An 18,720-nucleotide genomic window follows, 5' to 3' on the forward strand; every position below is an offset into this window, starting at 1 on the left:
TATTAATGTAGAATTATATCTGATGGTGGCTACTTTATCTTCATTGTGTTTGTTGTATTCTCCCATCCTGCTGGAGATTCATCCATTTTGACGCTATCCAGATATTTTTGAGTAAAGTATTAATTTGTAGCTTCCTGCAAACAGTTTTGACAAGAAACATTTCTATATTATAGCTGTCATTAGTTGTTAAAGTGGGTGAACGAAGTCGTTCCCCCCCCCACAAACAGACATAAACACACAATAACACCCAAGCATAAATATTTAAACAACAACGTTTTTAAAGATATTCATAATAATTTAACATTATTTAACATAATAATGACATTAAACATTGTTCTGAGAACAATTTAAATGGAAACTTTTTAAAGTTAGTTTCTACTTTCGATCGTTGGATAGTAAAATTAATTACTTTCTCTGTTACTAATGATAGAAACAGCTCTTATGTAAATGAATTTTAAGGTCATTTAAAATAGAGTAAGATTGAAAAGTTTAAATATAACTTGCCAAGAATTCATTCTAATAAAGTTTTAAACATTTTAAAAACTTCAGAGAGAAAAAGTAATTTTTAAAAATATTTTTAATTGGTAACTCGTCTTAAAAGTAAAAATAAAAGCATTAAGATAACAACAAGAATGACCTCAAGAAATAAAGAAAAAAGAAAGATTAAGTAACATATGAGCACCCTTATACGAAGTTGATACGAGGAAAATTCTCCTCAATAAAAGGTGCAAAATTCAGCTTAATTCCAAAAACAGTATGGAGACATATAAACACGTGTAAACACTAAGTATTGATATAAAATATATAAACGTTCCCTATGATCGTTCAGTAGTTAAAACATTGTAGTGCTGAATCATCACCAAATAAAGCTGCATCATTTGTACAATTACTTTCGACGAAGCTAAGTGTTAGAAAGACCGATTACCTCATGTGGAAGATGAAAACTTCCACTAAATCCACAGCATCATCCATCATGAATTCCTTCGAGTGTATGGAGTATTCATCATCTTCAAGATGATGAATACTCCATACAACTTGATGAATGTATGAATACTCCATACATTCTTGAAGTCCGTATTCCAAGCCAACAATCTTCATTTTTATGTTCAAGTCCACAATCATCCAAGAAAAAATAATCTTCTGCATTGGCGCAGGTTGTTATTTGCTAATTGAACCTTGCAATTTGACAGTATAATCAACGTTGAAAGGATTCTTCTAAGATTATCACACGGATAGGAAGAGGAAGATGAAGAAGAGTGTTAGGATAAGGCACGTGTAATCTGCCAAAGGAAAATACATCTCGGAAGGACATTTAATGGGAAAATGGCACCTATTTGGGTGCTAATTTATAGAGAATTATGACAGCATCAGTTTACAAAAATGAATTATTAATTAATTCTCTTAAAGTGCATTTTTTAATGGGTACGAGAATTAAATACACCTGCTACTTATCGACATCCTTCACTATAATGATCTAAAGTGTCAGAATTATCTAAAATATTACACTGTTTATTGATATAATTAAATATAATTGAATTACAAATTTTAATCATTTCTAATGTAAAAATAAAAACACTTATATCGTATTTAAACTTTTACAATTAACCTCCATATATAGTATTTTTCAGCATATAGGGCGTAGTTTTTTTTTAAAAATTCTTGTGAGAAATAAGGAGGCGCATTATACATGGGAAGTAACATAACTTTTTCTTTTGTGTATTTCACTTCAACTAAATAACTGAAACAATTCAAATTAAAATATTTTATTAAAATTTTATATCTAAATGATAATGGCAACAGTAAAAGAATGATCACTGTGTAATTATTATGCACTGATGTTTCATTTTGCCATAAGCAGTATAATTGGTATAATTTGATAGATTAGTTAATAAAATAAATTTCAGTGTTTTATATATCAACGTTTAACAGTACGATTATACGTTAATTCTATTACAAAAGCTACAATAGAAAATCCATATCCGGCCTCGAGAAGAATTAAACAACTTAAGACGTCGTCAATAGATAAAGGATGAAAATTGTCTTTAGCAATTTCTTTTGTAGACGGTGGAATAATCTCTGTCACCAACTTCTCGATAATACCGGTGTCTCTCATCCATCCAAATCTAAAAATAAGCAAGAAAAATATGTATATGTAACATATTACTTTTCATGTAAGAAATTAGGATCGTTAGAATTATAAGAAGAAGAAGAAGAAGGCATAGCTGATTTTATGGCTGAAATATGTAATGACACGTTGCATGAAAAACATTTGTCATGTATTGAAAGAAATTGTATAGTGTCAGTGTCTATAAGCAAACAACAAAATGTATCGACAAATCAAACTACATTTTGCGTTTCTTACACAATATAATTTTTTATTATTAAATAAACACGAAAAAAATATTCGTATGCTTTGAGCGTCATAACTACTCATAAAATTTCCTTAGAAATCGTAAAAAAAATAATAAAGATTAATAATACTTTTACGTTCCTGGCTGTTATACATAACAGAGGGCAAGTATAGCGATTGGTCAAAAAATGAGTTACAAGACCTTTACATTTTTGGATTTAGGACACCTTAAAACATCAAAAAATGCGAAAAAAGTTTATGTGCTTTTTCTATATCAGTGAACGTTAGTGTATGTGTGTGTGTTTGTGTGTGGGTGTGGGGGAAAAGAATCATTTGATTCACTGTTTCGAAGCCTAATAACTCATGTGCTTTTCGTCGAAAATTTATGAACATTTGTAGGGAGATATAACCATTAAAAAGTGGATGGTGGGGTGATGGATGTAGCCACCCCGCGGATATTATGTTGTTTTTTGTTATTTTCATATTTATGTTTTATAAATTTATTATTGTTTGAATACTCCATAATTTAATTATATCTAGCTTTTTTTATACGTTTTTTTCTACAACTGTAATTACTTAAATTATTAATAAACTAGCAGGTGGGCCCGGCGTTGCTCGGGCAAAAGTAACGATGAACAATGAACAGCTCAAGAAAAAGATTATGAAGAAGTAAAGGAAAAATATATTCAAGCACGATCCAAATTATCATCATTAATCGACGAAAAGGCTCCAATAACAGAGGCATCAACACAGGCATCACCGAGACAGTCGAATGCATCATTTGAAGGGCAGGCAATCTCCGCGTCGATAAAATTACCAAAAATTGAACTACCAACATTTGACGGAGATTATTTAGAATGGATCAAGTTCAAAGACTTATTTTCAGCAATAGTGCATAACAATGCAACTTTAACAAACGCACAAAAACTTCATTACCTTAAATCAGTTTTAAAGGGAGAAGCTGAACAACTCCTACACTCCATTGAAGTCAGTGATGGTAATTATACAGAAGCATGGAAGATACTGCAAGATAGATATGAAAATGAACGACAGATTATTAACAGTCATCTTAAGGCTCTTTTTCAACAGCCACGTGCAAGGACTGATTCGGCGAGTGAAATCAAACGACTGCTAGACACTACTGTAAAACATGTCAGAGCATTAGCAGTGTTAAAATTGCCGACAGATCATTGGGATCACATTTTGGTTTATACATTAAGCAACAAACTCGATGATGAAACAAGAAAACAGTGGGAATTAAAGGCTACAACGACTACATTTCCTACATTCAATGAGTTGAAGCAATTTCTGGAGCAGAGATATCGTGCTCTAGAGATTTCCGTGAGCAATATGTGGAAACAAAGAACACAACAAAACATAGGAAAACTATCAAATACACTCAAAGCTCATAGTGTGACCGTTTTAAGTTGCCCAGTTTGCAAGGAGGCACATCATGTTTTTTACTGTCCAGCGTTCCAGAAACAGAACGTGAAAACTCGTAAGGTCACTATCAAGAATGCTGGACTCTGTTTTAACTGTTTTAAGGGTAATCACTCAGTGAAAGACTGTAAATCTACATCTACATGCAAGCATTGTCGTAAGAAACATAACACCATGCTACATGAAGACGAATCTCCCGCTCAAGTTTCAGCATCAAACGCAGCATCTTCTTGTATAACAGCGAATTGCAACACTGGTAAAGTGATCATTACAAACCACGCATCTGAAACTCAACAAAAAACTGTCTTGTTAGCGACAGCAGTCATGTGATTGACTCGTTTGGAACCAAACATCAAGTTAGATTACTACTAGATAATGGATCGCAGTCATCATTTGTTAGTGAAGCGTTTGTACAAAGAACAAGATTGCCGCGAGAAACTGGAAAATTAAGAGTTATAGGTCTGGGTCAAACAGATTTTGGAGTTACGAAGGATATAGTGAAACTACAACATCAGTCGATATATGACCAGTTCTCTTCGCAAATTAACGCATTCGTATTGCCGAAATTTACAGGTATTCTCCCAGCAGTAAAGGTTAACATTTCAGACTGGAAGCATATTAAGAATATAGATCTAGCAGACTCAGCATTCAACAAGCCTCGTGAAATAGACATTCTATTAGGAGCAGATTATTATCATGATGTCTTAACATACACGCCAATAGTGAAGGAGTCAAACTGTCCTTATTTACAGCTTACAAAGTTTGGATGGGTAGTCTCTTGTCCTGTGGGTCAGCAACTTGAAGACAAGGTGATTTGCAACTTTGTTACGTGTAACACAGATAAAATACTAAAACAATTTTGGGAAATCGAAGAGGTAGAAGCTACACAAAAAATGTCGGCAGAAGAAACAAAATGTGAAGAACATTTTCAAAAAACTCATCGAAGACAAGAAACTGGACGCTATTCAGTCTCATTTCCCTTTAGGGAAGAAAGACCAACGTTAGGAGACTCCAAGCAAATGGCATTCGTCGGCTTCAGGCATTAGAAAGAAGACTAGAAAAAGATCCATATATTCGTACTCAAAACAATGATTTCATGAAGGAGTATGAAGATAAATACCACATGTCTGAAGTCTCAACTACTGAAGAGTGTTACCATATACCTCATCATTGCGTCCTACGAGAAAGCAGCGAAACCACGAAGCTCCGTGTAGTTTTTGACGCCTCAGCCAAGTCATCGAACAATAAATCACTAAATGAACAAATCTGTGTGGGACCTAAAATCCAAGATGATATATTTGAAATCTTGCTTCGTTTCCGTGCGTGGAAGATTGCTATATCGGCAGACATAGAAAAGATGTTCAGACAGATATCTATGAACAATGAAGACAGAAAATGACAACGCATTTTGTGGAGATCATCACCAGAATTGCCAGTGAAAGAATATGAACTGAACACAGTAACGTATGGTACCACATCTGGTCCATATTTAGCTACAAGGACCTTGAAACAACTGTTGATCGATGAAAGAGAACATTTTCCTGAAGCGTCGACCGTGGTTGAACGTGACTTCTACGTGGACGATTTAATGACAGGTAGAGACGAAGGCCAGGAGGCAGTTTATTTGTGTCAACAGCTTACAGAGATGCTAAATAAAGGACGATTTTATCTTCGCAGGTTGATTTCAAATGACAGGACAGTGATATCAGAGTTACAACAATCTGAGAGTACTGACAATCATCAAATTAAGATATCTGACATAACGAAGGCCTTAGGTCTTAATTGGAACACTAAAGAAGATATATTTTACTTCGTGTTGTGTAAATTTTCTAGTCAACCACCTATAAACGTACTGTAATTTCAGACATCGCACGACTATTTGATCCATTGGGTTGGTTAGCACCAGTCACAATCAAGGCCAAAATGATGCTCCAACGCCTTTGGACAATTGGAACAACATGGGATGAATTGCTACCTACAGTCATTGCAGAACAAAAATGAACTTCAAACATTAACAGAAATAAAAATACCACGTTGTGCTAGTGACGGAAAATGCAAATATCTTCAAATATATAAATAGACTGCAGAATGCAAATATCAGTTTTGATGCAAAACATCCACTACTGTTACCAGAGAAACACCACCTCACAAAAATCGTCGTACAATATTTTCACAAGTTGCTACTTCATCCGTGCATTAATCTTTTGATAGCTCAAATTCGACAACTATTCTGGATTCCGCATACTCGAACTTCAGTAAAAAGGTATACTAAAGACTGTATGGCTTGTTTTCGAGATCTAGCTTCGGAAGAAAGTCAACAAATGAGTGTCCTTTCACAATATCGTGTTCAACAACTGCGACCTTTTTCGAAGATTGGAATAGATTACGCAGGACCATTTCCTATTAAGGTGTCACATGGAAGAACAACAAAACACTGGAAATCATATTTAGCGTTATTTATCTGTATGGCTACAAAAGCAGTCCATCTTGAAGTCGTAAGTGANAAATGTGAATTCTTTTTCCTGGAAAAAATAAGACATTCCCTGAAAATAAGACCTAGCGCATTTTTCAGAGCAAAAATTAATATAAGACACTGTCTTATTTTCGGGGAAACACGGTAGGACAGTTAACTCCAACAGAAAGAAAACATTCAGGGATCTGCGTTGTACGATATGTACAGCAGGTTTGCTTTAGAGATGTTTTTGAAGCAATTAAAACAAATAACTCAAAGCACAGATTACGCGCACTCGCACCATTTGTTGATGAGCAGTGCTGTCTTCGAGTTGGAGGTAGACCACAGAATGCAAATATCAGTTTTGATGCAAAACATCCACTACTGTTACCAAAGAAACACCACCTCACAAAAATCATCGTGCACTATTTTCACAAGTTGCTGCTTCATCCGAGCGTTAATAGTTCAAATTTGATAGCTCAAATTTGACAACTGTTCTGGATTCCGCATACTCGAACTTCAGTAAAGAGGTATACTAAAGACTGTATGGCTTGTTTTCGAGATTCGAGAAGAAAATCAACGAATGGGTGTCCTTCCACAATATCGTGTTCAGCAATTGCGACCTTTTTCGAAAATTGGAATAGATTACGCAGGACCATTTCCTATTAAGGTGGCATATGGAAGAACAACAAAACAATGGAAATCATATTTAGCGTTATTTATCTGTATAGCTACAAAAGCAGTCCATCTTGAAGTCGCAACTTCAAGATCGCAACTTCAAGATGCGACTTCATTCGCGCTCATATACACCACTAATATCCAATAGAACTATTTTAAACAGGTCGCTGCACTATCGCGGAATTTCACTGCTTGTTCTGTGACAAAACTGAATTTTGGTCTTTTAAATTGAAATACCTAAATAAGGGGAGGCCGAAATTTTCCTCCGCCCCGGGCGGCTGATACCCACGGTACGCCACTGCATTTGGGGCTTATTATAATTAGAATATCTATGAAAATATCTTTTGACTACGACAGTAGACTATTACAAATCAACCTAGCAGTTTACAAACCAACATTATTAATATGTATGCATAAAAATGCCAGAAACAAGTATCTATTACAGGGTCTAACTGTACCCAGCGTTATACCCCGTTCGCACCGACCATTTCAAGCTAGATTGTGACGAAGGTTAGCGACTATGCCTTGGTGCGACCTCTCTCGATCGTTTCAATCTCGACTGAAACAAAATTCAATCGCGATCGACTCAAGAGAGTTCTCGAAACTAGATCCAGTCATAAGAAATATCCCATAATCCCACGCGCGCGAGAAAATGCGGAGAAACAAGATGGCTGCGGAACACGTGTCGGGCTATCAAAAAAGAAATAAAAAATATATTATATTTGGAGAAACGATAACATCTGTCTATTATTAGATATATGGCAAGAAAAAGTACTGTATTTATTTCTAACCAAAACTTCCATTTTGTTTGTTGGTGTTCTTGACTTGTCGCATAGTTATGTCAGTTTTATCATCGCGTGTAATAGCTGGGTTCTTCTAGGGCGGATGTCTGTGGGAACAGCACGACGTTCGACTGGTGATAGTCATAATCGAGATTGTAGGAAAATCGAGATCGAAGAGATCGAAGTGAGTCGTGAATTGTGTGTGAACGGGGTATTAGGGCCTCAAACATTTGTACAAAAAAGAAAATTGAAGTCAAATTTTGTAATAAACATTTTTTACAAACCAACAAAATATACGTTACTTTTTATTTTGTGTAGTATTTCATTAAAATTTTTTTCTAAGAATTAACATAAGATCTTTTTAAAAAATTGATAAAACCAATTTTAAAAAAGATTTTTAAGAGAACGGATATAAAAATTTAATTACAGTTATAAAACAGAAGACTAGTGAAACCTCGTGTCTTTTTCTTTCAATATCCATATTAAATCAGAGACAGTATGATTTAATTCTTTTCTTTTTATGATTGACTTCTAAAATTGTAAAGAGTTGGTAAGGGATCTTATAGAGTTCAGCTTAGGGCTTCTAAATGCTTAAATCCGACCCTGTGTCCCACTCAAATTTACTGGCATTTTAAACTTAAAATATGTTTTAAATTTGATAGCATAATTTGTTCGTGTAAAGCTGGACAATCGGGAAACTACCAATTCTTAAGTCTAATTCACTCTTTTGGAATTTGGAGAAGCTCATAAATATAACCGACCGATTTCCGAATAATCATCTGTTTTTCGTGTGGGAATAAACGAAAACTTATACAGTAGAGCCTCGAAAACTCGGCACTCGATAACCCGGCACTCCGGATAACTCGGTCACACCCTGGCAGGGCAAAAAAATCCTTAGTTAATTAATTTTCATTATAGACAGCTTTATGCCTCATAAAGTATTTTTCTGGAATCTGTTTTATCAGGTAAATTACTGTACACAGTAATTTACCTGATAATGACTTGTATTCATTGTGTATTCATTAATTTTCATTTTCATGTAGTAAAGGCTCTATGCCTTCATAAAGGTCGTACTTTTCCTTTGTTTAAGGGTATTTGGGCAGTTTATACTCTGTTGTATTCTCAAGTAAACAATACATACAAATACAGTACAGTATTTTCTGAGGAAACACTCATACTTAGTTTTTTAACCCCATTCCCGATAACCCGGCATTTTCACAAACTCGGCCTCCCTTCGGTCCACATTAGGCCGAGTTTTCGAGGCTCTACTGTATCAGACTCCGTAAGGCTTTGATATTGTAATTTGGAACGCAACAGAAAGCTTTACTTTTTCTATTGTTATTCATTTTTACTGTTGATAATAAACAAGAATGAATCAAATGACCCAGATAGAATAGTGTTGTCTTTAAACACCACAGGGCGAGCATCCGGTGAAAAATGCGAATTGCTAAAAATTACCTTCAGGTGTCCAGATTGGTTCAGGAGATTTTAAAGTGGTGAGAGCCATATCTCTCGAACCAATGGTCCAATTTACCGGGAAAATTCTGGAAACATTCATCTCTCATATGTAAACCACTCTGCAAAACCTCAGAAATTTTTGACAAAAAACACAGGAGTTATTAAGCTTAAAATTGAATAAACAAAATAGTGTTCCCATACACTAACATATGAATACAAGAAAAAAACAACTTTTTTGCATTTCTAACTGTTTTAAGGTCCACTGAATTAAAACATGAAAAATTCCTGTAGGTCAGCCTAGTATATTGTGCAACACGAAATTTCTTACCATATTATGATATATGAGATTAGCCTTAGAGAATTAGAAATCACTTTAGTATAAAGTGATTTTCTAAGTCCATTTTGGTGTCTTATGGTGGTTTAATAGGTATAGCAATAAAGAAAGCAATTTAGTGCTCACAAGTAAATACAATGAATAAACAAGAAGAGTGTCATAATAGAAAGTCTTCCAGTGAAGAATCCTCCTTGGCACATCGTCCAACAGTTTCATGGAGTATCCAATCAATCCTAACCAAATCATTAAAAACGACTTCTGTCAAACTTTGAAACTTGAAAGAATTTACTAGGAATTTTTTGAAAACATCTACAAAATTCCATTCAGTAATACAGGTTTAAAAAATTCTATATGAAATTTTACGAGTATTTTGAATTTGAAATCACGTGGCACGTATGCAGCTTATGAAACAACAAGTTATGTCATTGGTCTTGTTAATGTTTATTTCTTTTCCGTAGCGTTTTAATGTAAATTACCAAATATATGGGAAATTTTCTGCTATTTCAATGATAATCGATAAATTTCTTTTTTAACAAACAAAACCAGAGTAGAATGAATGATAAATACTTAAATGCACTTGCAAGGATATTCTAAATTTAGAATTAAAGATCGAGGAGTATTGTGTTCATCGTGCAATTCGATCCGTATTGATTCATGTTGTTATGTAAGGTACTGCGTGTAATAGCATATATAATAGCATTATTACAACAGTATTCATAGCTGTATAGCATCATCTACTTTGATCTTACAGTAGTCGTCGGTTTAATTAACAATTTATACAATTATTAATAAATAATTATGAATAACAAACCGGTGCAAATTTACTGCTTAAAATTCTTCTTGAAGCCATGCTTGGATGCAGCATTCATTTTTGCAGTCGACCCGTTTTCTACTTGTCAATGCGAAAGTCACAAAAACAGAAACACATTCCGTAATTTTATGAAATTTGCTTATTTATGGTTAATTGAAATAGTACTATGGGAGCATTTTATAATTTTGTGGATGAACCTAATTCCATACGTGAAAGATTTTGCTTTATGCACAGGATGGTTTAAATTTCTCAAAACTGGTGCCACGCTGTTTAAATTTGCAGTTGCACTTCTTGCGATTTCTTGCAATTTTCTTATTCGGTATTTTAGAAGTAGAAAGCTGGACCCAGTAATACATTCTGAACAAGTTCTGTGTTTTCAGAAAAGTGAAATTAAAGAAATTCATTCTTTCATTCACAATTTTCACACGAAATTAATCTGTGCTATTTCATTGTTCATCGTTTGCTTTCAGTTACTAAACGTCTTCTACATGTTCCCTAATTTGAGATCAAGAGAATTGTTTTATGGTGAAGCTCTGTTTTGCAGTATAGAAGGCGGATTGCTGACAATCATTTGTTGTGGATTTTTTGCGTATGTACTCTATTTAGGAGGAATGTTCCTGTGGATTACAAAGAGAGGCTTCTTGAGTATCTCAGAAGAATTGTCTTCGATAAAAATGAACGATTATAACTTAAAACCTAAACTGAAAGGCCTGATTAATAAACATGCCGCTCTGTGGGAAATTGTTGAACAACTGAACAGTAAAATAAATTACCCATTTGTAGCATTATACATTACTCTTACATCAGGAACAAGTTTTTGTTATTACACTTTTCTATTCTTGCATATGAATGACGAATTTCGATATATGATGTTAGGAGTTGTCGTTTTAGTTACAGTTGCATGTATATTGTATGGTTTTCTGCTGTGCTCATTTACTTTTTCCGTAAGTTTTAGAATATAAATTTAAACTCTTCATTTAATAAAGTTGGATAAAGTTTGTTTTTAAAGTTTAAATGTGTACCATAAAAATTTAAACAAGATAAATTTTTATGGTACACATTTTTATGTTTGTAAATGCATGTCGACCATGCGTGAATATCATCCCTAATTAAGATAAACGAGCAACGAGTTTCTCAAAATCCTGGCAACATTTATAATTCTGGAGGTATCATCTGTTAAATATTTTATTAAAAACATTTTATATTTTTAAAACGACAAAAAGCTTTCTTTAGGGAATGGATGAGTTTTACAAAAAAAAGGTTCTAAATGCTAATAACAAATAAAATCGTTATCATTAATAAATCCGACCCTACTGGAGATAATCACGACCTTCATTATCTTCCCACTCCCTCGACCTTTAACTACCAAAATTTAACAGCATCAATCCCCTAATCGCCCTGAAAGATTTCTAAAATTTTTCACAAAAAGCACAGGAATTATTAAAATTCAAACAGGATGAACAAAATCCTTACACCCACACACAGAAATTACCCCCAATTTTTTTTCGACGTTTGAAGGTGACCTAAGTTCAAGAATATAAAAATTTTGGGGTTGTCATTTTTTGACTGATCGCCATACTTTCCCTCTGTTATATATAACAGCTGAAAAAAAAAAACAATCATTTAAATGCAAGTAATGGAGTTAATTCATTAGCCTAGTGTCCAGGGGCAAGGAATCGAATCCGGAACTAGCAACTTTCCAGCAATTCTTCATGGGCAGTCTGGCCCGAATATATCAATTCTTCTCTCATTTCATCATGCTATTACATTGGAGGTCCCACCAAATACGCGAAGAGTATGATTTAAAAGTCCCTCTTCGTCCTTGATCGAGTGGATGGATATAACTACTAATATCTGATGATTATTCCGTGTTCGCATCTTACCAAAGGCTTGCTAGGTATGCACATCCTACTTCGAGCCGGGGTAACATCCTCTCAGTAGATGATTATTCATATGTACTTGCCCTATCCAATCAAATCAAACCAAATCCACTTAAAGTCTAAAATGCCAAAATAGTTAAAAATTAAAAAAGAAAATAATGGGGCAAGGAATAGGCAAACGGGAAAGCTGAAAAACTTTATCTAATTTTTAAAATTAAGCAGTAAATTTCCTGGTGCAAATAATTTGTTGAACTTTAACGTATTCTTCACTCAATAGATGCAGAACTCCTTTCAAGACATTCGAAGATTTGCCACTTCAAATCTACAGCTCGAACTTAAGTTAAACGTAAGTAAATCTTTGCTACATTTCATTAAGATAAAACATGAATAATGATTTTTCTATTGTCAAGATACTAGATTTCATGAAACGATTTGGTAAAGTTTCAATAAGAATTTCAGTCGGAGGATTCTTCTTTGTAACAAAAAGATTTCCTCTTAGGGTAATTTTATATAATTAAATTTTTATTGACAGTTTCTTAAAGTGGAAAAGTAAGTAGATCCATTTTCAGATGGCCAGTTCTCTTCACACCGTGTTCTCAGGGCTCCTGAAATTGAGAAGTGTGTCCTACGAAGGCAAAATGTGTAATGAAATGTTAAACGAAAATAGCATACTTTTGTAAGAAAGCATTAAGAGTAATAAAGAAAGTATGTTCTTTAATTGCATATATTCCACTCATATCATTGTATGGTACTCAAATTATGAATGCTCATACTATTTTATTTTAGAAGTTTTCTTAGTTGTTACGGCCTCTTCTACGTGAATGAAGAATCAGCATCAGAAGCTTTGCAAAAATTACATAAAAGGTGAAAAGAAAACTTAAAAGGAGGAAAAAATCTCATCATACGTGCTAAGTTACTAAATCACGTCGATTGATTTTTGAAGAAATTAATAGTTTGGACGAAGTGAATGCTATCATTAATAGAATTCTGTACAAGTGCTTTGGGATTAGGAAAAGGCAATCTGGCATCACAAAAAGCTATTGGGCTCTAGCAGTAATTATGAAAGATACAAGATAGTTTTGTATTCCTTTATCCTATAAACGGCATAACCTTCGTGGTGTCATGATTCTGTATCCATACAAATTGCAATCACCACACCATATTTCACCGGCAGATACTGCTTAGAAATTAACATTAGCAACGCGAGCTTTATTTAAAACTGCACAAGAACCACAGGGTTTTGGACAGATGAATCCCACCTTTCGTTGCATGGAGTAATGAACACACACAGATGCTGTATATTGGCATTTACTAATGACTGTGCGTTTCGGGTAATTTGGTAGGAGGTGCAGTCTCACAGCTTGCTAAATTATATAGCAATTATTTATACTTAATATTAAATACCTTAATGGGATCCATAAAAACCACTCGGAAGACATTTTTCACTTCGCCGATTGTATAATACCATCACTCCAATCTAAATTATGCGTAGTAAATTTTGTTATTCAGTTTTAGTATGATTAATAATTTTCTATAAAAAATAAATATTTTATTTATTTATTTTTTAAGCAAATGCATTTGATTAGAATATTTCCTTTAAATTTTCAGCTGCTTAGCATTTTTCAGGTTGTAAAGGTAAAATTTAGACATTTTGAAAGAAACTTATTGATAATTAAGTGACCAAAGATTAAGTTTACCCTGGCAGGTAATCACTATCAATATTAATCACATCTTGCCAACTTTGCAGCAAACTTTCAATCCCTTCAGCATAGAATGACTTACGGTTTTCTTTGAAAGAAGTTACAAGCTTCAGATATTGTCATTGAAATGTATATTGACAGTGTAGTTGTGCAGTGCGAGAAGTAGACGGCAGTTAGTTGACACCAGGTCTTGGCTGTAAGTTGATGACGCTAAACCTCCTGGCCCAGACTAACAAGCTTTTCTAAGATCAACGTTGCTGTACATGTTTGCGCATTGCATGATGGTATTGGACACACACAATTTTTAAAATGTATTGGAACACTCGAGTATGCTTATTCTCTGATGGTCAACCAAGGGTTAGCGTCTCAGTTGCAGGAGTACGTCGTCATTAATCGCGGAATCGCTGCTGGATCTTGAAGCCAGAAACTTCCATTCTTGAACTTTTGAAATCAATCGAAAGTCTGCTTGTTGACTATGCTTTCTCCAAATGCTTTTCAGATAAGATGTTTAGGCTTCGTTGCATTGTGGCTTCTTTGAAGTGTTGGAGAAATAGCCTGCGAATGGAATTTTTCGAAAGTTTCATATTCTCAAATGTTGCTGATGCATGTATTTTCTAAAATTTGTAATAAAATTCTCTTTAGTTAGTCCGCATTGAACGTTCTGGAATGGAGCATTTTTTCTAGTCACTTTTAGACAAAAACAAAATGTCAAAATTTTACCTTTTTAACCTGATAAATAAGTACAGTTAGTTTCATATATTTAAATACAAACACATCCTGTGACAATAGAGTTCTCTGAAAGATGTTGGCATGCTGCTGTGGCAACTCTTCGCAAATGGCGCACTACGCCAAGGATCATGATTTCCCAGTACAAATGATGGCGGAAGTCAATATCAATCGTGAAACTATCTGCTTCATTGTGACTAAGGGTTTGGGAAAGCGCAAGGTATGTTCTATTCTCGTGTCCCACCACTTGACATCGCAAGAAAATCAGATATGGATGGAGGATTGTGAAGACTTCTTCAACACGGAGATTCAGAGCCCAAACTTCATGAAATGCATCATTGCAGGCAATGAAAGCTCTTTGAAATACGATAAATTATTTGAATTAAAATCAAATACAGTAGACCCCTATAACACGGTTTCCTACAATGCGGATTTCTATAACGCGGCGAAAAAATTGCGACAGTATTCGTATAAAGACGCTGTAAGGGACTCCTAGAACGCGGTAAAAGGTCATCGCCGACTCGTGTCGTGACAGGATTGGTCGAATCTGGACCAATAGTGGACGAGCTGCCGAACTACTTTCCATCGCCAACGCCATTCTACAGAGAGTTTAGGCGAGTAAGTTGAGTTTACTATCGTCTGTACATTATTATATATAAATTATATATAAATTAGGTACTGTATATATAATTATATATTAACTTAATTTATTTTAACTTTACTATAATTATATATATACTCTCCGCCGTCTAGCGCCACGCTACGGAGAGTTTAGGCGGGTAAGTTGAGTTTACTATCGTCTGTACAGTATGTAAATTAGGTACCGTAAGTCTAATACGGCGCTGTAATTTTATACATTTCTTGTAAAAGAAACATTTTTTATTCAATGGCCATAAAAATTATTTCTATTAATAATGTCTCCAAAGTTCAACGAATTTATCGCAGAAAAATAACTTATCAGAAATCGCGGCCGCCGTGTGGTGCGCTGCTCCGCGACGAAAACAAGTTTAAGCACTCGGTAAGTAATCCTACAATTTTTTGTTTGTGACATAGTTTATACCGATTATTTCCAAAAAATTATACGTGTTTTGGAAATATTGAGTCGAATTAGTCTAGAATCGATTAATTTTATGGAAGAAAACCTTTCAAACAGCCGTAGTCCGTAAACTTCACACGTGTCGGACTGCGATTGGCTCATGTATTTAAGGATTCCTACAACGCGAAATTCTTATAAAGCGGAACGTATCTACCGCGTTATAGGGGGTCGACTGTACATACGTAGTTCCAGTTCGGACCGAAAATTCATATGAAGTTGTCGTAGGGGAATCCTGTCCCTAAGTCTTCCATATCTGTCTCGAATTTCATCTACCTAACTCCGTTTTCAAGATTAATTTAAGGAAGGACAGGCAGGCAAATAGCTTGACCAAAATTTTTTCCAAATGAAAGAAAAATTCGAGAAACGCCAGAGCCAAATATCGTATTTACATCTGCAAAAACATTGTCAGCAGAGTTAGATTATTTCCGATAAGTAAGGAATGAAGTTTACATTTAGAATGGAGAACCAGAATAAACTCCAATAAGAAGCTGACGTAAAATTCTCCACTTGTCACCAAGGAGGTTCGTTTAGTTAATAAAGTTGAATTTTCTGATCCATCTCGAGTCAATCATCGTGTAGAGTCCATTGTAGTCATCCTTTGACGAAATCCATTTCAGTTGTTCATCTTTGACGCTCGTCCCGCTTCAACCCATTTATTTCTAGCCTTCGGATACGTCAGTTGTCTTATTTTTGGCATTCAGTTCGTTAGAATACTGTGTTAAAAGTGTAGTCCGTAATCACCATGAATCGTCCCGAGAAGACCACAAGTGACTCCTGCAAGATCATCTCTACCGAACATCTTTTCGCAATGTAAACTGAATGCATATTATGTAAGCCAAACTGTGTAAATTTTGACTGCAGTTGCAAAAACTAAACTCTGTTAAATCTAAAAAGTGCTCCTATTTGATCTTCTGCGCCAGTTTCATTTAATAGTATCTTCCTCTCTCTTACCTCATATGGTTTCTTACCATGGTGTCTATAGGCAGACATCAATAGATCCCGATTTTAAATCCACAGCCACTCGGAAAAGTTGAAATTATGAAGTTCGCTTCATCTGGAGATAGAATTACTAAAGAATAATATCTCCTGCTCTTAGCCAGACACATAAATACCAGACACTTTTATAATATTACTCTAAAAATTTCTTGAAACAGCTGTCTACCCATCGATTTTGATGCGCTTGTTTAGACTGAGACTACAATGAAAACCAGTGAATACTATGAGTGAATTGGGCACAAATCGGAATCTCTTTCCTTATTTTGTGTATCTCTATTCATGTACAATTTAGTACTTGTGCCGCTTTTGCGAAAAACTTATTAAATTTGGCCCCTACACTGACTTTGTTGTATACATTTTTTATATAACCAAACTATAATTCCGCATTTTGGCAAAACCATACTTATCTACGGGGATGGGGAGTCCGCGGAAACAATACAGAGTCGTCTTCCGACTCGCTATTGTTTAAAATCGATTCCGGACTCCCATAAAAAGATTTGACTCCTCTACTCCCAACTCCGATTATGATGTATTCCTGCTTATCTGTCAAATACTTAGTTATAACTAGATATTAAATCACACCTTACCACTGGAGTATTTAAATTTCTTTACTAAACGTTTTTCGGTTCTATTTATAAGCCTTCGTCAGGTAAATTGTGTTCGAATTCCGAACAACATCGAACATTTCTTCAAAAATTCAAGACGGGTATCTTAAATAGACTATTCAGAACTGTAGTAGTGATTATCAGATCTCCATAATGAGGGTGCTAGTGTTCAGATTCATTAAGTAGAATAAACCATAAATTTTAAAAATTGATAGGAATGTTTCTATACATATGGCATAAATTTTGGTGGTTAAAGGTTAAGGTGGTGGGAAGAGGGGAGAATCTTGTGTCATATATCGAATTGTATCGGACTTAACGAACATTTTACTCGTTATTGGCATTTACACTTTGAAAGAAAAAAAACTCATCTCTAGCGTAAAACTTAATCCTTTTGACTTTATATAATAATTAATAATACACACACACACACACAATTTATACATTATTATTTATGAAGAATAGATGAAATTAAAAATAATACACACCTACAACCATTAATGTAAACTCAAATCCTCTTTTGACTGCTTTACGATAGACTTGATTTGGGAGATTGGCAAAACCAACATAACCATCTGATTCCTTTGAATGTGACATGTCTTTTACAATTTCTTTTTCTTTATTGAATATAGATTCTTTTAACGTCACCGAATTCGTTGTGCTTGTAGTTGTTGTAGTTGTATTAGATGTAATACTAGTAGAAACTGGTTGCCCATCCTGACGAAAGAACAACTCTCTCTTTGCAGACAACTGAAATAAAATTTTTGGAACAAAATTCATATAAAATAAAAATTTTTTAAAAAATAATTTACAATATCTAAACAATATAATAATCTTAAACTGAAATTTTGAACACAACAATTTAGACAACTAAACTGCAATGGCAGACTTTCATTGAATGTATGCGAAAATTTTTCAAAGAACAACCTCTGCTGAGATTAATAACATAAGTTTTGTCATATGCAGTCTGTACAGTACAAGTAAATATTTAAAAAAACCTTGTAAACATCCTCACTTTCTTTCTGTTGTTAACATCAGCAACAGTCCAAATCAGAATTCTTATAAAAGGAGATGACCTTTCAACATTAAACACCATCAGCCAAGGTTTCAAATTTTTACCTTTATGTATTTTATTGTGAAATTGGCTAATTTACCAGAGGATACTGTTTCAATTTAAATCATGTTATGTGAGCATAGTCTCATAAAAACATCATCTCCGAATATAAGAATTCTGTTTTGGACTGTCACTGGTGTTAATGAAAAGAAAGTGAAGACGTTATTTAATTTATGTAGTCTGTTTTAATCAGAAGACAAAGACTGATTATTTGATATTTTGAAGTTTATTATTATAAAATTAAAAATCATATCAACTAAATGTCAATATCTATTGAGACAGTTAAAATTGCATAACTTTT

General features: G+C 34.2%; 1 protein-coding gene, 1 long non-coding RNA gene and 1 pseudogene across 2 annotated transcripts; all 3 read left to right on the plus strand.

Annotated features, from left to right (window-relative positions):
* Window positions 1-2,230: 2,230 nt before the first annotated feature.
* Window positions 2,231-4,120, plus strand: LOC111639761. Its single transcript, XM_023385700.1, has 2 exons — window positions 2,231-2,243; window positions 2,997-4,120. The coding sequence occupies exons 1-2, from the start codon at window positions 2,231-2,233 to the stop codon at window positions 4,118-4,120; spliced, it is 1,137 nt and encodes a 378-aa protein (XP_023241468.1).
* Window positions 4,121-4,165: 45 nt separating this feature from the next.
* On the plus strand, window positions 4,166-5,648 carry LOC111639762 (annotated as a pseudogene).
* Window positions 5,649-12,479: 6,831 nt separating this feature from the next.
* Window positions 12,480-12,850, plus strand: LOC111639759. The gene is made up of 3 exons (XR_002759133.1): window positions 12,480-12,531; window positions 12,596-12,685; window positions 12,755-12,850. It is a non-coding gene; the product is annotated as an uncharacterized LOC111639759 (long non-coding RNA).
* Window positions 12,851-18,720: the final 5,870 nt, after the last annotated feature.

The sequence above is a fragment of the Centruroides sculpturatus genome, unplaced genomic scaffold, assembly GCF_000671375.1.
Source record: "Centruroides sculpturatus isolate CEXI.00-Female unplaced genomic scaffold, Cexi_2.0 scaffold1247, whole genome shotgun sequence".
Taxonomy (NCBI): domain Eukaryota; kingdom Metazoa; phylum Arthropoda; class Arachnida; order Scorpiones; family Buthidae; genus Centruroides; species Centruroides sculpturatus.